The sequence below is a fragment of the Perognathus longimembris genome, chromosome 28 (assembly GCF_023159225.1).
Source record: "Perognathus longimembris pacificus isolate PPM17 chromosome 28, ASM2315922v1, whole genome shotgun sequence".
NCBI classification, from domain to species: domain Eukaryota; kingdom Metazoa; phylum Chordata; class Mammalia; order Rodentia; family Heteromyidae; genus Perognathus; species Perognathus longimembris.
In genome coordinates, this window is record NC_063188.1 from 21,901,347 (window position 1) to 21,924,242 (window position 22,896).

General features: G+C 37.4%; 1 protein-coding gene across 3 annotated transcripts in view; it reads left to right on the top strand.

Moving 5' to 3' along the window:
* The window catches only part of Thoc2 (THO complex 2), a 104,068-nt gene that overhangs the window by 54,687 nt on the left and 26,485 nt on the right, over nucleotides 1-22,896 (top strand). For all 3 annotated transcript variants that reach the window (XM_048336908.1, XM_048336909.1, XM_048336907.1), the window contains exons 14-26: nucleotides 271-401; nucleotides 502-603; nucleotides 3,314-3,398; nucleotides 4,089-4,182; nucleotides 5,551-5,631; nucleotides 6,966-7,062; nucleotides 10,202-10,319; nucleotides 11,505-11,684; nucleotides 14,062-14,226; nucleotides 18,325-18,600; nucleotides 20,430-20,571; nucleotides 21,281-21,438; nucleotides 22,350-22,478. In XM_048336908.1, the coding sequence (XP_048192865.1) occupies nucleotides 271-401; nucleotides 502-603; nucleotides 3,314-3,398; nucleotides 4,089-4,182; nucleotides 5,551-5,631; nucleotides 6,966-7,062; nucleotides 10,202-10,319; nucleotides 11,505-11,684; nucleotides 14,062-14,226; nucleotides 18,325-18,600; nucleotides 20,430-20,571; nucleotides 21,281-21,438; nucleotides 22,350-22,478 (1,758 nt within the window). The remainder of the gene's footprint in view (nucleotides 1-270; nucleotides 402-501; nucleotides 604-3,313; nucleotides 3,399-4,088; nucleotides 4,183-5,550; nucleotides 5,632-6,965; nucleotides 7,063-10,201; nucleotides 10,320-11,504; nucleotides 11,685-14,061; nucleotides 14,227-18,324; nucleotides 18,601-20,429; nucleotides 20,572-21,280; nucleotides 21,439-22,349; nucleotides 22,479-22,896) is intronic.

Here is a 22,896-nt window from a genome sequence, read left to right on the forward strand (position 1 = left end):
ATTTTAAATGCTGAATATAGCTTTCAGTAAATCACACTAAGTTGTTCTTTAAGATTAATAGCCTATTTTGAAGAGTAACATGCTGAGAAAGGATCAGCAATATTTATTTTCCTCATTCCATGCTATCTTGGGTGAATAGAAGATAAGTAGTGTGGGAAGCTAGATACTTGTGTTATCATATCCAGAAGTGGTAATTTCTCTAAGACTATCATATACTTTGAGAGTAGTTAATATGGATCTCTTACTGAAATATTTTTTTCTCCTTTTTAGGAAGTTATACTTAGCTGTTTGCTAAGTATTACTGATCAGGTACTACTTCCATCTCTTTCTTTGATGGACTGCAATGCTTGTATGTCTGAGGAACTATGGGGAATGTTTAAAACATTTCCCTATCAACATAGGTAAATAACTCTGTTCCATAGTTTTAGCTACAAGTAATTCTAGTATATTAGACTTAAGTATTTGACCTTTTCTAATTATTTGTTTCATTTTTAATTTAAGGTATCGCCTGTATGGCCAGTGGAAGAACGAAACCTATAACGGCCATCCACTTTTAGTAAGAGTTAAAGCTCAAACAATAGACAGAGCCAAATATATCATGAAGTAAGTTTAAATTATTTTTTCTTTATATTCTAAGTTATATCTGGATCTAATTTATTTTATTTTTAAGGAAGCTCATTAATATTTTCTGGAGGTAAAGCTGATTCTATACTGCATATAAAATGGCTATTAATTTTTGTTGTTTTAGCACATTTTAACTGGTAACTTAGTGTTTTCATTGTTGTCTAGGTGGAAAAGTTAATAAACATCCCGTTAAATGCATCACATTATAGGATTCTGTAGGGTACTTTATCTTGTCACTATTGCTTAATTACAGTTACTTTGCATAGTACAGTCAAAGATCTAGGCATTTCCTCCCCTGAAACTTACCATCATGGAATTATGAAGACCTCTCACAGGGAGCCAGATTTTGAGAAATTTCTACATTTACATCATTGAAATGTAATAGTGATCTTGGTTCGACTTCCTGGTAGACTATTTGAAGTTTAAATGTAAAAATTGTGTACCCAGTTTAGTATTATTTTTGATCCTAAAAACACTTCTTATATTTCATATATATATATATTTTTTACCAGTCCTGGGCCTTGGACTCAGGGCCTGAGCACCATCCCTGGCTTCTTTTTACTCAAGGCTAGCACTCTGCCACTTGAGCCACAGAGCCCCTTCTGGCCATTTTCTGTATATGTGTTGCTGAGGAATCGAACCCAGGGCTTCATGTATATACAAGGCAAGCACTCTTGCCACTAGGCCGTATTCCTAGCCCTATATTTCATATTTTTAATGAGATTGTCATCAATTGTCATGTTTCATGTATATTCTAATAAGTCCTGCAATCTCTGGTATAGCAAGACTTAGTAGTATGCAATGCTGTTGTCTTTGCCTGGTGATATTGTCTATGGTTACAGTCTGCTGGGAAAATAGACACGTGTATTACCACAATTTTGTTTAACAGTTGCTGTTATAATGGTATAAAATGCTATGGGAAGATAGACAAGATAATAATTAGTTACTACAGGAAAAGTTATTATAAAGTTTTATTGCCTGACAAAATATCAGCTCTGGTTTGCCTGAGTGAGTTCTTGGGAATTCTCAGATGTAGCATCTAGCTTCACAACAGTCAATATTCATGGAGTCAGTACTATGTATGCTAGGAATTAAATGAGGTTATTTACTAGAGAATTTAATATTAATTACTATTGAATTAACTCCTTCTGATCTACTGTGTCTACCACCACAACCATAGTTTTTAAAAATTTATTTATTTTCAAAGTACAGAGGTGTTACAGCTTCATGCATAAGGCAGTGCGTACATTGCTTATCCAACTTGTTACCTCCTCCCTCAGCCATATTTAAAAAAAGTCTAGCATATTATATTGGAAACTTTTCCAGGGGTGTTGGTACTTGCCTATAATCCCAGCACTCTAGAGTCTGAGAGACAGGATAGAGAGGTCAAGGCCAGCCTGGGTTACATAGTGAGACTCTGTTTCAAGAAAAAGCATACAAAACAAGCTGGATGCTGGTGGCTCATGCCCATCATCCTAGCATCTCAGGAGACTGAGAAAAATGGCTAGAATTATAGATGTAAGAGCCACTGTTACTAGGCTTTGAGCTGTAAGAATTTCTTTGATTTACTTTTCCAGTTTTTGTAGAAACAAACAAAAAACAATGAGCAGAGGAACAAACAGGAAGCAAATTATTAACAATTGTTAACCTTCAATATGGAAAGCGGAGAATTTTTTTTTTTTTTTGCCCAGCCTGGGCCTTGGACTCAGGGCCTGAGCACTGTCCCTGGCTTCTTTTTGCTCAAGGCTAGCACTCTGCTACTTGAGCCACAGTCCCACTTCTGACTGTTTTCTATATATGTGGTCCTGAGGAATCGAACCCAGGACTTCATGTATATGAGGCAAGCACTCTTGCCCCTAGGCCATATTCCCAGCCTCAAATTTGATATCTTAATTCCTGAATTGAGAATTGAACACTTCTAAATGTAAAAGAATTATGAGTTGCCTTTAAAGGAATATTATGTACTTGTAGAGTACATAAACATTTTTACTGCTTAATATTCTATTATTACAAAGTGGAATCATAGGCAGGCGCTGGTGCCACATGCTGGTAATCCTAGCTACACAGGAAGCTGAGATATGAGGATTTTGGTTTGAAGCCAGTTTTAGCCAGAAAGTCGGTGAGACTCTTACCTTCAGTTAACCACAAAAAGCTGGAAATGGAGCTGTGGCTCAAGTGGTAGAATACTCGCCTTGAGTGCAAAAGGTCAGGGACAGTTCCCAGGCCGAGTTCAAGCCCCAGGCACCCCCCCCCCCCCCAAGTGAAATCATGTGCTGTAAATATTAAGCATGTAATATAAATTCTGGGTAAGTCTAGCTTACCCCACTCTTGTAGTAGTGTAGTTGTTTATTTGGATCCATTTTGTATAGTTGGGAAGGAATGCTGCTCCATTCTATGGTGTGATAAAAGTTGTTTGTTTTTTTGTTTTTTTTGCCAGTCCTGGGGCTTGAACTCTGGGTCTAAGCACTGTCCCTGGCCTCTTTTTGCTCAAGGCTAGCACTCTACCACTTGAGCCACAGCGCCACTTCTGGCTTTTTCTATATATATGGTGCTGAGTAATCGAACCCAGGGCTTCCTGTATGCGAGATGAGCACTTTACCACTAGGTCATATTCCCAGCCCCTAAAAGTTGTAAGCATAATAAATAATATTTTTAAAGATAATTCAGCCGCTTTTGTCTTTCCTTATAGGCGTCTGACAAAGGAAAATGTGAAACCTTCAGGAAGACAAATTGGGAAGTTGAGCCACAGCAATCCAACCATTTTGTTTGATTATGTATGTTTTGAAATTTATATTATTTTATGGGATTTTTTTTTGGTTTTTAAAAAGTCAGCACATGTGGAGATAAAGTAATATAGTTTAAAGTAGAATGATGTAGTTGTAAAAAATGTTTTAAGGAAAAACGAGCAAATATCAGGTTACCCTAAAAATAAAACTTAGTTCATAATACATTAACATTGATCACTTACTAGTATTTCATTATCAGTGCTACTGTTATAGCATTCTAATATTACTTTGTTGAACATGATCTGATTTCTGGGAGCATAGTTTTGTCCTTTTTTGGGGGGGAACAAAGAAATGAGCACAGAAAGGGAGGGAGAAAAGGTGAGCAAATGGAAGGGAACATTTTAGTTTCAGAAACATTTGAATAGCATTGTATTGTGACTCAGTTTTAATTTTTTGGGGCAGACTCTTGAAATATATTTAACATGAGATTAACTTCTGTCACCTCCAAATCTAAGTTTGGTTTCCTCTAAAAGCATTTCTTAGTTGGAAAATACAGACTAAAATATTCTCTAAGGAGATGATAGAATAGTAAGTTTATATAAAGATGAAATGATAGGTAACCACTTTGATTATAAGTGCTGTTGCATTTTTCTTTTGAAAAATTTTAGCCATGATTTAGATGATATAAGTGCTGTTTTGTGTTGTCACTGCCATCTGTTCTTCGTTGCTGTCTTCCAGATCTTGTCACAAATACAGAAGTACGATAACTTAATAACACCGGTGGTTGATTCATTAAAATATCTCACTTCATTGAATTATGATGTTTTGGCCTGTATCCTTTTATGTGAAGAAATACATTAATTTCATAGTTTTTTTTCAGGGGGTACTAGGGTTTCAATTAAGGATATTGGGCTTGATAGGCAGGTAATCTACCACTTGAACCATACTCTCCAGAGACCAGATCTTTATATTTACTCTGCCAGCATTATGGCTTGAACTCAAGCAGCCTGGGTATTGTCTATTAACTTTTTCCTCTCTAGGCGGTGCTCTACCATTTGAACTCATAGTTCTACTTCCAGTTTTTTTTTTGGAGGTTAGTTGGAGATAAAAGTCTAGCTTGGAACTGTGATCTTCATATCTTATCCTTCTGAATAGCTAGGATTACAAGCCTCACAGCCTGCCTCACAGCCCAGATTTTAATGGTAAATAATTCAAGTGGTTGATTTGAACTTTGGCCAGTCAGTGATGTGTGGGTATGTGAATGTGCAAGTGTTTTTGTGTTGTATCAAGGAATAAACTTAACTTTACCAAAAATCTTTTTTTTTTTTTTTTTACCAGTCCTGAGGCTTGAATTCTGGGCCTGGGCACTGTCCCTGAGCTTCTTTTGCTCAGGACTAGCACTCTGCCACATGAGCCACAGTGCCACTTCTGGCCTTTTCTATTTATGTGGTACTGAGGAATTGAACTCAGGGCTTCATGCATGCTAGGCAAGCACTCTACCACCAAGCCACATTCCCAGCCCCCAAACATCTTTTTAAATAAACCTTTTTAAAAACTTATCTTCCTGGGTGCTGGTGATTACACTTGTTATCCTAGCTACTCAGGAGGCTGAGATTTGAAGGTTGTGTTTTGAAGCCAGCCTCGACAGAAAAAGTTGGTGTGACTCATCTCCAATAAACTGCCCCCCCCCCAAAAAAAAACAATGTCAGAAATTGTACTGTGCGGGCTGGGAATATGGCCTACTGGCAAGAGTGCTTGACTCGTATACATGTAGCCCTGGGTTCGATTCCCCAGCACCACATATATAGAAAATGACCAGAAGTGGTGCTGTGGCTCAAGTGGCAGAGTGCTAGCCTTGAGCAAAAAGAAGCCAGGGACAGTACTCAGGCCCTGAGTCCAAGGCCCAGGACTTGCCCCCCCCGCAAAAAAAAATTGTACTGTGCTCAAGTGGCAAAAGCAGTAGCTTTGAGCACAGAGGATCAGGGACAGTGCCCTGGCCCTGAGTTCAAGCCCCAGAATATCCTTGCTAAAAGATGGAAATGAGTTTAAAGATCAAGAGTTGATGCTACAATATAGTGCATTTGTCAATATTTTGTAACAGTTTATTGTAAACAATTTTATTTTTTCCCAATATATACCAATTTTTCTATATTTTATGGTTTTCAGAGATTTAGTTATAATTTTTCTTAATTTATGAAAGATTGTATCATAGAAGCTTTAGCTAATCCAGAAAAGGAGAGGATGAAACATGATGACACAACGATTTCAAGCTGGCTTCAGAGTAAGTTATTTTACAAAGGATGGAATTATTATTGGTGTTAACTGCATGCTTTGAATTCTGTTGCTTATGCTTAGTTAAAGCAGACTAGCCATTCACTTTGTGAATGTGGCCAAGTCTTTGTTACATAAAATTTACTAGTAAATTCATATTTAACTTTATATATTTAAATTAATTTTCCTTTTTCGAGAGACTATTACTACCTCTTGATAAAACTTGGGGAAACAACTTTTATTGCTGTGTTATAACAATGTCTTTCTCTTTCCTTCCCTCCTCCTTTTATTTCTTTATTCTCCTCTTCCTTATTCTTTTTAATTTTTTAGTTTTGCCAGTCCTGGGCCTTGAACTCAGAGCCTGAGCACTGTCCCTGGCTTCCTTTTGCTCAAGGCTAGCACTCTACCACTTGAGCCACAGCGCCACTTCTGGCCTTTTCTGCTTATGTGGTGCTGAAGAATTGAACCCAGGGCTTCTAAGTCACATTCCCAGCCCCTTATGAAGTTTTTTTTTTTTTTTTCTTAAGAGAAGCCAGGAGTCTGAGTTTATTGGTAAGGTTTGATAAAGAAAAGTAATAAGCAGCATCATTTCAAAGATACCTGTTAGGCCAGCCAGGATTGAAATCGACAGTTTACATAAAGCAACATATGGTGAAATACACCTTTGGGAAGTAGAAGTCATTCATACAGTATTATTTAAGAGAAGAGGGGCTGGGAGTATGGCCTAGTGGCAAGAGTGCTTGCCTTCTACACATGAAGCTCACAGTTCGATTCCCCAGCACCACATATATGGAAAACAGCCAGAGGGGGCGCTGTGGCTCAAGTGGCGGAGTGCTAGCCTTGAGCAAGAAGAGGCCAGGGACAGTGCTCAGGCCCTGAGTCCAAGGCCCAGGACTGGCCAAAAAAAAAGAAAAGAGAGAGAAGATACTCAGATGGAACTATTCCAGCATTGAAGATTAGAAGAATCAAGGCAAACTTGGACAGATGTTTGTACAATTCAATCTCAGTTAATATAAACTGGGGGTCACGAGCATTTTAGTTATTCAGGAAGCCTGGTTGGAAGATAGAGAGCCAGGTCGGCCAATATAGAAGCATGAAACTATTTGAGAAATAAATTAAGCAAAAAGGCCCAGGAGCATAGTTACATGGTTCAGTAGTTGTCTAGCATGCATCAGGCTGAGTTTAAACCTTAATACTTCAATAATTTTTTCCATGATTGATTCAGACTTGAAGAAGTTCAGTTTGTCTGTCTCCCACCCCCCCCCCCCAATCCTGTGCTATCTTCTATTTCTAATCAGTGAGGTGTTTTTATCCTCAATATTATCCTCTTTTTACTTCATATAGGTCTGGCTAGTTTCTGTGGTGCAGTTTTTCGTAAATATCCAATTGATCTTGCTGGTCTTCTTCAATATGTGGCCAATCAACTAAAAGCAGGCAAAAGGTAATCAAGAAATTATATGTAAATGAACTTCAATAATTAGAGTACTTCTGATACTTGAGATTGCTCTTATTTTTAAAGATTTGGAGGCTCAAGTTGAATTATTTCCTATCTATTTGTATAGTACTCTGTTGGATTGTTTTAAAGACAGGGTTTCACCTATGTAACCCAAGTTAGTTTTGAACTGTATATTTTCCTTCCTCAGCCTCTTGGGTGCTGGATCACAGGTATAAAATTATTTAAGAGAAGTTAGAACTTAATACATAAAGATACCCTTTTCATAAATGTAATATTGTCTTTTGTAACTCATTAAAAAGATACTTTCACTTATTAGGCTTTTGAGTGAATGGTTAATGTATAGTATACTTTAAGTCTTCTTATGACAAAATGTACTATACTGTTGCTTATACTATTGAATAATTGGTTTTTAGTATGTTGAACATATAGTTGGGAACATATTTATTTGGGAGTACATAATATTTATAAACATTTAATCTTTGAATTTGAACTTGAGAGATATGTAAAGCATGTGCTTTGTGAATGTTTTTTGTATAAGACCAAAGTTTATTTTAGTTTGGGCCTTAGTGTTTGAATTAGTATATATAATAATCCTAAACACTTCTAGATTTGGAAGAATCTAAAGAATTGAAAATTGGTTTTTGATTGTTTTGTTTTGTTTTTTTTTTGCCATTCCTGGGGCTTGAACTCAGGGCCTGAGCACTGTCCCTGGCTTCTTTTTGCTCAAGGCTAGTAATCTACCACTTGAGCCACAGCACTACTTCCTGCTTTTTCTATATATGTGGTGCTGAGGAATCGAACCCAGGGCTTCATGTATACGAGGCAAGCACTTTACCAGTAGGCCATATTCCCAGCCTGGAAATTGTTTTATGAAACTTTCTGATAAAGCAAAGGAAGATTAAAAGTGATCTGATATTCTAAACAAGTATTAAAGCAATTATTGGCAGCTTCTTATTTGGGGCTCTTGGAAAAATATAGACATGTCTATATAGAATGTGTCAGCATATCATTCCTGATATGCTTATCTCTCAGATATTCCTGTACATTTTACTCTCTTTTCTGTACAAGTGTGAGGGCCCATGTTTTAATCTGTAACTCAGTTTTCTGTATTGATCTAATCGGGGCATAGGTTAGGTAAAAGTATTTAATTGGTACTAATTTGCATAAGGGCCATCTTGGTTTAAAAAGCTATAAAAGGAAAGCCAGGTGAAAAAAAATTGTGATAAGGATATTAGAAAACTGTTTTGAACTTTTTTTTTTTTTTGGGTGCCAGACCTGAGGCTTGAACCTGGGGCCTGGGCACTGTCAGTGAGCCTTTGGCTCAAGGCTAGTGCTCTACCATTTTGAGCCACAGCAATATTTTCAGGTTTTTGGTAGTTAATTGGAGATAAGTATGTCATAGGCTTTCCTGCCTGAACTGGAATCCTCACTCTTAGCCTCCTGAGTAGTAGGACTGCAGGTGTGAGCCACTGACCCCTATCTGTTTTGAAAATTGTACAAGTCACAAGATGTTATTTCCATTAACTTTTTTTTGTGTGTGTGCTGTTCCTGGGGATTGGACTCAAGCCCTGTTCAGTGTCCCTGACCTATTGTGCTCAAGGCTAGTGTTCTACCACTTTAAGCCACAGTGCCATTTCTAGCTTTTTGGTAGTTAATTGGAGATAAGGGGCTCACTGTCTGGGCTGATAGATCTCAGCCTCCTGAGTAACTAGGATTACAGGCATGAGCCACTGAGAGTTGGTGTTTGTTAAGCCAGGTGTTGCTCTGCATAACTATAATCCCAGGATTTGGGAGGCTACAATAGGAAGATCACAAGTTTTAAGGTTAGGTATGTAGCAGGATTGTCTAAACTCATTGAAACATGTTGACATATTGCTAATGTGCTTAGGGTTGGCTAGATAAATGTTATCTTAGGCTCAGCTGTGAAAACTTGGAGCCTCCCTTCCCTTACATTTCCCTCCTTTTTTTCTAGGTGATACTGACTAATCGACAGCTTTAATTTTAGTAATAGGATTGTTTATAGGGATAGCTCTTTCTGCTATTAGAAGTATATTTACCATGGTCCTGGACCTTGAACTCTGGGCCTGGATGCAGTGGCTAATCTTTTGGCTCTAGGCTAACACTCTACCTCTTGAGCTCCTGCACCACTGTTGGCTTTTTCTGTGATTAATTGGACATAAGAGTCTTATAGACATTAGGCCCTCATGCTGGCTTTGAGTCAAGATCCTCAGATCTCAGCCTCCAGAGCAGCTGGGATTACAGACACCAGCTGGGATTACCAGCACCTGGCTTTAGGATTCATTTTTAGGAATTCCAGAGAACAGAAGGCCATGATTTAAACAATTTACCCTCAGATACTTAAAGAGATTGTTTGTATGCATGTTAGTTTCTTGTTGCTGAGATAAATTCCTTAGGAAACAAGTTAAAAAGTTTTTGTGATTTAGGGTTTCACAAGTTTCAGTCCATAGTTAGCCAGTTTCATTGTTTCTGAGCCCATAGTGAAGCAGAACATGGTTGAAGATCACAGTAGAGCTCCTCACTGTAGCCAGGAAGCAAGTTGTGGGGAAGGAAAGGACCAGGGGTAAGATACAGACAGCTTCCAGGACCATGAGGCCTTTTACTCACTTCCTGTAGCTAGATTTCGTTACCTAAGGTTTCCAGAACCTCCCAAAACATTACCACATATGACCTTGTCGGGGACAGTTCATATTCAAACTCTAATGCTGTGTGTATGTATGTTGGAGGGAGAAATATGGAGTGAGGGAGACAAAATGCAAATTATAAAGCAAGTAAATTAAAAAAAGTAATAAAAATGTTAAAAATAGATGAATTTGAGGTTTAGCATATATGAGTGTATCATACTGTATTTTTGTGTCTGTAAGCTTGTAAGTAGTAGTAAATGAAAGTAAATATAAGCATGGAATAGTAGTAAATGAAAGTAAATATAAGCATGGAGTGCTTTTTAGGATACTCTTAATAGTTCTAGGAATGCTGTTTGTTAAAAACCACATTAGCTCTCTCCCCCTATATTTATATGCAAAGAATGAGGGAGTTTCAATTTAATGTATACTTTTCGGTTTTAAGTTTTAACTACAGATTATTTTTAATTATTTTATTCTAATAGTTTTGATCTGCTTATACTGAAAGAAGTGGTACAAAAAATGGCAGGAATTGAAATTACAGAGGAAATGACAATGGAGCAACTAGAGGCCATGACTGGTGGGGAGCAGCTCAAAGCTGAGGTCAGAATTGCTTTTTTTGTTCTCTCTTGAGTTTTTAAGATTTAAGATGTACACTGGTTCCTCATCTTCCATGGTTTTACTTTAGAGAAGTTTCAGTTACTCATGATCAACCATGTTTCAAAAATCTTTAAGGAGAAAATACAGAAGTAAATCCTAACTTTTCATTTGAAGTGCATTCTGTATAGCATGATGAGATATTATGCCTTCCTACTATTGCTTGGACTATGACTCATCCTTTTGACCAACATATCTGTCCTATATGATACCTGCTGTTTTGGTTATCAGATTGACTTAGTTGGTCGACAATCTTGCTTATTAAATCAACTATCTCGGTATACTTGTATTCAAATAATTTGTACAGTAACTCAGTAGCCTAATAATGGTACATCATAGTGCCTATGCCCTTTGTAGTATGTTAATTCAAATCATCCTAAGAAAAGTGAGTACAGGACAATAAGGTATTTTGAGAGAGAATGTGATCACGTTCACATAACTTATAATACAGTATGCTATTATAATCGTTTTATTTTGTTATCAATCTCTTAATGTGCCTTATTTATAAATCAACCATCATAATATGTATGTCTAGGAAAAAGTAAAACGTATAGATTTGGTATTGTTTGTGGCTTCAAGTAACTTCTGTAGGTCACAAAACATCTGTCACATATAATAAATGGTGTTACTTAGTGCATGGTCATAGTAGAGTCTAAACAATATATAAGTACTTGATGCTACATGTAAAAGCCACACAAGCCATCCAATTGAAAATTGAAATATTCTAGTTACTAAAGCCTTTTAAAAATTGAAAAGTATATGTAGGCCAAAACGTTACACAGATGTGCTGAAAATTAATGGTAGATCTTCCACAGAAGATCTTGGTATTCTTAGTGTTGTAAGTTTTAATATACTTTACTAAAGCTTATCTACATTGAAAACAATCCTTTTAAGAGACTATAAGGTGCGAGATGGAAATTATGCAGAAACTTAAACTCAGTTGACAGTGATCTTTAGGCCAGCGTATAATCAATAATAGTGTCATTAAAATAAGCTGTTGAGTAGAAGAAATGTAGAATGTAGCAATTTTATTTTGAGATTATAACTCAACGTTTTTTAAATGTCCTCTTCAAGTTGGATAAGATGGGCTGCATACTGTCAACCAGTAAATTTTTGTCTTCTCTTATGCAGGGTGGTTATTTTGGCCAGATCAGAAACACTAAAAAATCATCTCAGAGATTAAAGGATGCCCTATTAGATCATGATCTTGCTCTTCCTCTCTGTTTGCTTATGGCTCAGCAGAGGAATGGAGTAATATTTCAGGAAGGTGGAGAGAAACATTTGAAACTTGTTGGAAAACTGTATGACCAGGTAATGTAAAGTGGCCTTTTCTGTTGGTGTAGTTTTTAATCCTCATAAAAGGAAATGGAGAATGTGATATAATTTGAAAAATACCAGTTTTGCATACCATATGATCATGAAAGCGCTAATGTCAAATACCTTTGCTGTGTAAATTATTAAGAAACTATTGTAGATTTGTTTTTTATGCCTAAAGTTTTCACTTAAGTTGACATTCCATTATTAAATTCCTTCTAATTCAGCTTGTTTGCTTTCTTTTGTTGTTCATCTCCAGAAGTCTATAATTTCAATCACAATAGAGTAGATGCTATTTTTTCTTTATAATATTTGGTCACATCATAGGTTTTAGTTCTTAATATTTATGAATATATTTTATAATTAAATTTTTATTTTAAAATCATAAAGGACTTGATTTCTTTTTTCTTTTTTTCTTCTTTCAGTCATGAGGCTTTAACTCAGGGTCTGGGCACTGTCCCTGAGCTCTTATAGCTCAAGGCTACTACTTTGAGCTATACCTCTCGCTTTTCAGAGGTTATTGGAAATGAGTTTCCTGCCCAGGCTGGCTTTGAATTACTGTCCTAAGATCTCAGCCTCCTGAGTAGCTTAGATTACAGGCTTGAATCACTGGTGTCCAGCTTGATTTCTTTTTTATGCCTATTTTCACATGTGATTTTAGGTAAATTTGTTGTAAAAGTGTTGAACAATATCTTGGAGCCTTAGAGAATGAACTGGGTATTAAATCATTGGATTAGCCAGTCTCTCCCTCTCTCTCTCTCTCTCTCTCTCTCTCTCTCTCTCTCTCTCTCTCTCTCTCTCTCTCTCCTTCTCTCTCCCTCTCTCTCCCTCTCTCCCTCTCTCCCTCTCTCTCCCCCCCCCCCCCCCCCCCCGGTGTCCGTGTGTGTCCGTGTCCCTGTCCGTCCATCCATCCTTGGGCTTGAACTTGGGTCCTAGATGCTTCTCTGAGCTTTTTTGTTTAAGGCTAGTGCTTCACCACTAACTAACTCAAATCATCCTAAGAGAGTGAGTACAGGACAATAAGGTATTTTGAGAAAGAATGTGATAACATTCACATAATTTTTAATACAATATACTATTATAATTGTTTCATCTTGTTCTCAATCTCTTAATGTGTCTTATGTATAAATTAACTATCATAATATGTATGTCCAGGAGAAAGCAAAATATATAGATTTGGCTCTATTTCTGGCTTTTTTTCTGTGTGTGTGTGTGTGGGGAGGGGGGATTAGTTGGAAATAAGAATCTCACAAACTTTTCTGCCCAGCTGGCATTGAACTTTATCCTCACATTTAAGCCTCCTAAGTAGCTTTAAAAAATGATTATGTAATTATATTTGTGGTTTGTCTCTGAAGATCTTTCTAGATGCAAAATTTAGATTCCTTTTCTCTTCCCTTTACTTTTTTTGGGGGGCCAGCCCTGGGCCTTGGACTCAGGGCCTGAGCACTGTCCCTGGCTTCTTTTTGCTCAAGGCTAGCACTCTGCCACCTGAGCCACAGCGCCACTTCTGGCCGTTTTCTGTATATTTGGTGCTGGGGAATTGAACCCAGGGCTTCATGTATAGGAGGCAAGCACTCTTGCCACTAGGCTATGTTCCCAGCCCTGATTTACTGTTTTTTTTTCTTTTCTTTCCTTTTTTTTTTTTGCTAGTCCTGGGGCTTGGACTTGGGGCTTGAGCACTGTTCCTAGCTTCTTTTTGCTCAAAGCCAGCACTCTACCACTTGAGCCACAGTGCCACTTCTGGCCTATTTGAATGTATATGGTGCCGAGAAATCGAACCCAGGGCTTTATGCATCCTAGGCAAGCACTCTGCCACTAAACCACATTCCCATCTCCTGATTACATTTTAAAAACTTTTAATTGCTTTTGTGATAATTCAGCGTAGTATATGTATAATGATCAAATGCATAAAAAGCATCTCCATCTCATTTATCATTTCTTTGCCTTGAGAAATTGAGTTTTTCTAGTTGTTGCAAAATACACAACATATTGCTTCTATAGTAGTTATCCAGTATATGCTATGCAAAACTAGAGCTTGTTCCTCTTATTAATTGTATTTTGTTACTCATGATCCAAACTCCATCACCTGTCTTAGTTCTTGGCCTCTAGTAACTACTTACTATTCTGCTTTCTGTTTCTATGGAGTCCAATATTATAGCTTCTGCATGAGTGGGAAGATGTTGTGATTTTCTTTTGTGCCTGGCTTATTTCAATTATCAAAATGTTCTCCAGTTCTGTGCTTGTTGCAGAATTTGGGTTATTAACTATTAATTTGAGATGTTACTGAATAATATCTTAATCAGTTTTGGAACGTGTTTGTTGGATTTGTACAATAGTAACCTATCTGTATTTTTGTCTTATTTTTAAAATATAGTGTCATGATACTCTGGTACAGTTTGGTGGGTTTTTAGCATCAAATCTAAGCACAGAAGATTATATAAAGCGAGTACCTTCAATTGATGTGCTCTGTAATGAATTTCATACACCTCATGATGCAGCATTTTTTCTGTCTAGGCCAATGTATGCTCACCATATTTCGGTAAGTACAGTATCTCTGTTACAATTCAAATTATTTCTCAACTGTTTTACTTTTTAAATAACCTTGATACTTTGATATAGACTATGTCTTTTGGAGAGTTACCATGTTTTTATATTCATCTCTGAGCAATATATAATGATTTCCCTTTTAAAATAGATCTTACAAGTTCTGTAATTTTATTGTTATTGTCCTGTCAATTGGTGTCTTATCAAAATGTAGTTCTCAAATCTTAGGGTCAGAATCACCTGGGAACCATTTTAAAAATTCAGAATCCTCCTTTTGAAAATTTTACTTCAGTAACTCAAGAAGGGTGCCTTGCAACTTCTGGGCTTTTGGTTTTATTTTTGGTTATGTTTGTTAACAGACACTAGATGATTTTGATGCTTGTGATTATGGGTAAGGCACTCAGGGATGCTCTCTTCTTGAGTCCTATTTGTCCTAATGAGAATATTCCTTTCAGATAATTGACTTCTATTATTCATTATGCCTAGAAAGAATGTTTTATCAACTCCCTCTCTCCCTAAAATGCCTTGCTATCTCTGTTGTTTAACTTCTAGTAAGTGTGTGCTTGTAGTTGTTGGTCTCTATCCACCTAAATAAAACCATATTAAAAAGTCTGCCCAATAATAAACTTTCCAGTAATAACTATTGAAACTCAGGTAACCATATAGGAGGAGAGGAGATAAGCAGAGACCTTTCATGGAACCTATTTTGCCTTTCCCCTTGAGGCCCCTCGTGGAGCCCCAGCATGCTTCTCATTTTTCTTGTTTTGGATTCTGCCCCTCTGTTTTTTAGTCTGTGCAATACAGGGCTTTCACTTCTGATTTTGGGAGAAGGTTTTGATCTTTTCCTTTCAACTAAGATGTCTTCTTTGTTCCCAGTAATATAGAGAGATTTCACAAAAAAGGTACCAAGAAATTTGAGGTTAGGTTGATCATATTATCAACCATCCACATTTAGTGGTTACATACCAACTACTACAGTGTCCTATTTTCATCTACAACTACCTAATGTTAATTGATTTAATTACGTATGCTATATATTCTCAGGGGAAACAAATAAAGCATAAAAATAATGGGCCTTGTCTTTGCCTTTAGAATCTCAGTGTAGAGATTGTATGCTATCTTTGTGTATTTGTCATATGTTGTTGACATACTCCATGGTAGATGAGTCTCAGCTTACAGAAAGAGGGAAGACTTCAAATGAAAGAATTGCTTCATCTCAGGATTCCAGCTTGCCCTGTACCATACTGGGAAGTGAACATAGAAATCCACAGTAGTAAACCCTAGCAAAAAGAGAAGATCATTTGTAGCAATAACCACCTTTATTTCTAGTCTTTATAATATAGTATTTCTTTGTCTTATAAGGGACACAAATCTAATGAAAGAAATGGCATTTGTTTCTTAAGAGTTGAAGAAGAAAACAGAACATGGAGGACGTTATATAGCCTGGATAGAGTTAATAAGTGTTTTGCCCAAAGGCTCTTCTAGAAAGGGAATTCCTTAGCAACTTAGCATGCACTGGATGGTCATTCAAGCCGAGCTGGGATTCTGTGATTTTGCTTCTTAGGTGAACCGCACCCCCCCCCCCGCCCCCAATCTCTTTGCTAGTCTTGGAGCTTAAACTCGGGGGCCTGAGCACTGTCCCTGGCTTCTTTTTGCTCAAGGCTAGCATTCTACCACTTGAGCCACAGTGCCATTTCTGGCTTTTTCTATGTATGTGGTGTTGAGGCATTGGACCCAGGGCTTCACGTGTGCGAAGCAAGCATGCTACCTCTAGGCCACATTCCCAGCCTGAAATCCTCTCTTGAAGAGCCTTTGATGAGAGAGTGAAGTGTGTTAGTACTAGAGGATTACTAGGTCCCTTCAATAACAAGGCTCTCTTGGGACTGATTCAACCAAAGACTACTCAGATTTTTGGGCCAGCAAAACCTATTTGATCAGCAATTAGAAATAAAGCATGAACTTAATATCAGATTTGTTCAATGATATCTAGTTCCCCAGGTAACCATTTATGAGTCTCCCTTTGTGAACTTCAAGAATTAGGTAAACCAACATTAGAGTAATAGGCATCTTATGTAAATAAGAAATACGCCATTTCTAATCAAGCTTGGTTCTCTATCTAGATAGGCACTCAGTGAGTCTAGCAGAAGCTACCAATTCAGAACTGGGGAAGTTGGGAGAGGAGAGAATATAATAGAGACTAGAATACTTTCATATTTATAACTTAATTTTCACTTGTAATAATTGATAGTTACCTTTAGACATGGGCTTGTAAGATAAGCTTTCTATCTTCCATTTGATATTCTAGATTTTTCCAAAATTAGGTAACTAAACTGTTGCATGCAGGTAGTTTGAGAATTGTTTTGTTAGCTTAGCTGAAATAATTCTGCTTTCGTTCATAATAGTTACCTTTGGTAAGATCTAAAGTTAAAAAATGTTATTATTCAGTTGCTATTCTCTCAGGTCTTGGATGTAATAAACTCACTTTCTCATAACTAATGTTTTTGTTGAATTTGTCACTTGGGTAATTTCAATAGTTATCAGCATGCACTCTAACATGGGGATAACTGGAAATAAATTCTTCCCGTTCTATAACAATTGTAAGACTCTCTCAGGTCCTGCTTGAGATACCCTCTGTAATAAAGAGGACTTATTATGCTTTCAGTCCAGTGAGCCGGGGAGAAATGCGGCACTCAGAAAGGAAGGCAGCTGGACTGTAAGGAGCAGAGATTCTTATGTGAGTGCAGAACTGGAGCAGAACCTTTGACCTCTGACCATCAGTTTTGGGTGATATGTTTAACATAAATGGAATATTTAAGTGATTTTCTAACATAAAGTATCAGCTAGTTTTAGAATTTGTCTTAGATTTACCTTAATGATAATGCCTAACTCAAGTAAAATCTTTTCTGTGAGAGCTATTTTATCTTAAAGAGACTAAAGAACATGAGAAAATAGCAACAATTGTTTAATGTATTTATTTTACACAACTTGACTTAAGCTCTATGAACTAATAGTCATTCTCAATACACTAACAGTTTTTTTATAAAAATAATTTAGACTGTGGCTTTCCTTTAATTGTCTCCCAAAGTAAGATTAAACCAGTTAGATCAAGAAAGCAATATCATCAGTTCTCACACATTATAAACTTCAATATACGACAGATACTTGTAGAAAATTTGATTTCCTTTAACAGTAATCAGCTGGTCCTACTTTGCCTGGGATTTTTCTTGTTTTAGCGCTGACATTTTGCTTCTAAGGAAACCCTGGCAGACCTGGACATTTGGTCACTGATTTATAAGTTTTACAGTGTTGAGCCAGCTTCTTTTTATTTTATTTTTGTTGATTGTGGGGCTTGAACTCTGGGCCTGAGCACTGTTTATGAGCTCTTGAGCTCAAGGCTAGTGCTCTACCACTTTGAGCCACAGTGCCACTTCCAGTTTTCTGGCAGTTACTTGGAGATAAGAGTCTCACAGACTTGCCTGCTGGGCTGGCTTTGAACCATGATTCTCAGATCTCAGCCTCCTGAGTAACTAGGAGAGCCACTCACTCCCGGCTGAGCCAGCTTCTTAATTGACAAATTATAGCTGCTAGTAGGATGTTGTTAGTGTTTGCTATTTACATTGTGTACATCTTTTAGAATGTTAAAACCTTCTGTTAGGTTCTGTTGAATAGTTCAAAAGCAGTAGAGGTACTACATGTTCAATTCTTGCTAGGTCAGTAAGAGGGAATATAGTCAGGGAAATTAGACAAGGACACACATGACCCTGTTTACTTAACAAGTACGCTCTGATAAAATCTGAATAACTCCTAGACAAGACAAAAGATTGCAACAGTTATCTCAGGGTCTTCAGTAATTCAGGGTCTGATGCTTGTTAGGGAAACACTCTACTATTTGAGTTATTCCTTCAGCCCTTTTTACTTGATTTCGAGTTAAGAGTCTCACTAACTTTACCTGGGCTGTTCTCTGCCTCTCAAGTAGTTAATATCACAACACTGGGAGGGGAATATAGGATTTTGTATTTTGAAAGTCAGAGCTATAAATTGTGTTGCATGTGTGTATGTATGTATGTATGTTTTTACTTTTTTTAATCTCCAGTCAAAATATGATGAACTTAAAAAATCAGAAAAGGGAAATAAACAACAGCATAAAGTACATAAGTACATTTCATCATGTGAGATGGTGATGGCACCTGTCCATGAAGCAGTGGTCTCCATACATGTTGCCAAAGTCTGGGATGACATCAGCCCTCAGTTCTATGCCACATTCTGGTCATTGACAATGTATGATCTTGCGGTTCCACATTCCAGCTATGAACGCGAAGTCAATAAACTTAAAGTCCAGATGAAAGCAATTGATGACAATCAGGAAATGGTATGTTCTTGCCTGACAGTACAAGTACACAATAGTATTATATAGAGTGTTATCCATATTTTGAAATTGCTTTAATTTAGGGTTTTTGATGCTAGGATCTTGGGGCTATATAATGTTTTAGGTGGCTTTAATGGTACCTTCTCAGTGTGGATGGGACAGGGGTTTAGTGAGTGAATGAAATTATTGAGTTTACCTTCCCAGTGAAGATCACTGGTAACTTAAAGTGATCTGTGTGACTTCAATTACAAGAACAGTAGGAATTTCCATAAAGGGGAACTTTTTTTTTTTTTTTTTGGCCAGTCCTGGGCCTTGGATTCAGGGCCTGAGCACTGTCCCTGGCTTCTTTTTGCTCAAGGCTAGCACTCTGCCACTTGAGCCCACAGAGCCACTTCTGGCCTTTCGTATATATGTGGTGCTGGGGAATTGAACCCAGGGCTTCATGTATAGGAGGCAAGCACTCTTGCTACTAGGCCGTATTCCCAGCCCCCATAAAGGGGAACTTTTAAGAAAACTTTCTTAGCTGGGCACTGGTGGCTTATACTTGTAGTCCTAGCTACTCAGGAGGCTGAGTTCTGAGGATTGCAGTTCAAAGCCACTCCAGGCAGGAAATTCCATGAGGCTCTTATTTCCAATTACTCACTGGAAAACTGGAAGTGAAGCTGTGGCTGAAAGTGGTCAAGCCTTAGCCTTTAGCAAACGAACTCAGGGACAGCGCCAGCGCCCAGCCTGTGAGTTCAAGCCTAACCACTAATGAAGCAAAACAAAAAAAATTTCATGAAAAACTGAGTAGAGTGACAGGCTTTGAAGGTAAAATAGGTTGTAGGTTTCAAAATATGGAAGCAAAGTGGAAGCCATTTTAGAGTTCCAGCAAAGCCAGAAACTAGTATGACGTTTAAAGAGACTACTTTTACTCTACTGAATGGGTTTAGGATGATAGCAGATTATATAGGGCACAGAATTTGGAAACTTTTTTTTGGAGGGTTGGTCTTGGGGTTGGGGCTTGAACTCTGGGCCTGGGTGCTGTCCCTGAGTGCTTCAGCTCAAGGCTACCAGTTGAGCCACAGTGCCACTTCTGGTTTTCTGCTGGTTAATTTCTGCTGGTTAATAAGACTCTCATAGACATGACTTTCCGGCCTGGGCTGGCTTTGAACTGTGATCCTCAGATCTCAGTCTCTTGAGTAGCTAGGATTACATGTGTGAGCCACTGGCGCCCGGCATCTTTTCTTTTTATGCTTTCTGGTATGGGGGTTTGAACTGAAGGGCTTCACACTTTTTCTTGGCTTTTTTGCTCAAGGCTGATGCTCTACCACTTGAGCCACACCTCTACTCCCAGGACATTGCATGTCAGGTAGAAAAACTGAGCTGTCACTTAGACATCTGAGCAGGAAAGTAGTGGTAGTAAAAATATTTTATGATATTAACATGAATGATGCTTTTGATAAGGACAGGGCTACCTTTAAGCTAGAGACCAGCTAGGTGGCTCTGTGGTCATTCATTGTGAGGTACTGAGAGAATAAATTATTCTGGAGGTAATAGGAATACATAAGACAACAGATGGTATGTAAGAATGAAGGAGAAGGAAGAATCAAAGATGACATGCATGCTTCAGGTGGATATTACCAATGTTATAAAGATGGCCTAGGTATGTAGCCTGTTTTGATGATGTTTGAAAAGCTGCATAACACTCCTTTGGATACAGTCAAGGCAGGTGTTTTATATTCATGTTCAAATAATGTATATAACATCTGTACCTCTTTAAAATTATTTTAATTATCAGTAGAGAATTATATGCATATAGCTAGAAACTTATCTAACTTGTATTTTTGTAGCCTCCAAATAAAAAGAAAAAAGAGAAGGAACGTTGTACTGCCCTTCAAGATAAGCTTCTTGAAGAAGAAAAGAAACAAATGGAACATGTGCAGAGAGTGTTACAGAGACTGAAATTGGAAAAAGACAATTGGCTTTTAGCAAGTAAGTTAATGAAATTGTTATTTATTTGGTGCTGGTCCTGGGGCTTGAACTCAGGGCCTGGGTGCTGTCCGTGAGCTTCTTTCCTCAAGATTAGCGTCCTTTGTTAGTTTAGTGGAGATAAGAGTTTCACAGACTTTCCTGCCTGGGCTGGCTTTGAACCTAAATCCCTAGATCTCAACCTTGTGAGTAGCTAGGATATGAGCCACATGTGGCTGGTGAAATTACATTGTTACATTGTTGCTATTACTTATTACAAATGTAAACCTTTATAATTTTGGAGATGTTGAATTCTCTTGTGTTTGTATTTCAGTTCTGTTCACTATGCAGTTCTTTTTTTATTGGCTTAACAGTTATACACTATCATGTTCTTTGTTACATACTAATATAGAATCAATCTCACATGTTCACTGAAGGAACTGATGATTTGATTTGTTGGTGAAACTAAGTAACTTCTTACTATAATAGTGGCAGCTTATCAATTAATTTCCTGTATAAAATCATACTTCTGGGGGAAATTGTAGGTGGGAAAAAAGTGTCCATAGTCTAAAAATACAGTTTTATCCCAAGCACGACCTTTGGTTACAAACTACAAATAGCTTGTGGTTTTAGAGCATTCTTACACTACAGTTAATATGTTGTTATGTTTAGTGGCCTTGAGGCCCTTGAGGAAGAAGTTTTACCACTTAATATATTCTTCCTTTATTTTTAGAATCTACCAAAAATGAGACCATCACAAAATTTCTACAGCTGTGTATATTTCCTCGATGCATTTTTTCAGCAATTGATGCTGTTTACTGTGCTCGTTTTGTTGAATTGGTACATGAACAGAAAACTCCAAATTTTTCCACACTTCTTTGCTATGATCGAGTAAGTTCTTCTTATTGCAACCTTTCACAAAAAGTCTCACACAAAGAAAACTGAACATTATAATCTAAAGAGGTATTGTGTGGGTGGTTTAAAGCATGAACTTAAAAACCAAATGATTGAAACTTGAATCTTTGCTTTGCTACTCTCTGGCAAGTTATTTAACCTCTCTGTGCCTCAGTTTTCTTATCTGCAAAATGAGACCTGCTTTGCTTTGTTAGATTGTTAGGAGGATGAAATGAATCACTATATATTAGAGGATATTTGAATAGTGTCTGCTAATATAATGACACTCAAGGTTCAGCTACTAACTCAGCACTTCAGTTTACATGTTGTGTCATAGCTAGGACCTCATTTTTAACCATTGGTTTTTAAAATAAAACAAAACACTATGCCTCCCCTCTTCCTCCTTGCAGCAAAACAAAACAAAACAAAACAAAACAAAACAAAAATCCCCCCAAAACACAACCAAACCTTTATACATCCACATATACATAAAAGCAGGAAAGCCTTTCTGTGTGGTCATACTCAGATTTTGCATCTAGCCTTTTAAAAAATGCCTATTTTGTACTTTGGAAGTGTTATGTATATTATCTCACTTGCCTATTTTAAATATCAGCTTTGCCTTTGCTTACTGTCCACTCAACTGTTCATGTATGGCTGTTTCAGATGTTCTTATGTCATAATAGTGATAGCTTTTTCTTCTATCATATTATAAATCAGCTTCCTTTAAGAGTTTTGTTTTTGCTTGCTTAATAAATGTGTTATTTTCCCACAAATCTCTACAGTCTTCAAAAGTTGGCCAATATGAATATAAAAGGAGAAAATTGATCTAAATTTTGTTTATTATCATTTTCATAATCTTGTAATGTGTTCGGCTGGTTTTGATCTTGATTTTTTCCAACTCTCTTTAGGTTTTCTCTGACATAATTTACACAGTTGCCAGCTGTACTGAAAATGAAGCTAGTCGATATGGGAGATTTCTTTGTTGTATGTTAGAGACTGTGACCAGGTGGCATAGTGATCGAGCCACATATGAGAAGGTATGTGATTAAACTATAAACCTTTGTATTTTACCCATGTATTACTTCCCGTAATCTCTAGATGATTCGTGTGTGTGTGTCATGCATGTGTGTATGTGTGCTCATGTGTACACATGCATGTGCATGCACATGTGCATATATGTGTGTGTGCACTGGTCCTGGGCCTTGAACTCAGTGCCTGGGTGCTGTTCCTGAGCTTTTTTGCCTAAGGCTAGTGCTCTACCAGCTAGTACTCTAGAGCTCCACCTCTGGCTTTTTGGTGGTTGATTGTAGGTAAGAATATCACAGACTTTTCTACCTGGGCTCGCTTCATTTGAACTGTGATTCTCAGATCTCAGCTCCCTGAATAGTTAACATTACAGACATGAGCCACTTTGGTTCAATGGTTGGTTTTTTATTTTTTTCCTGGGCACTACTG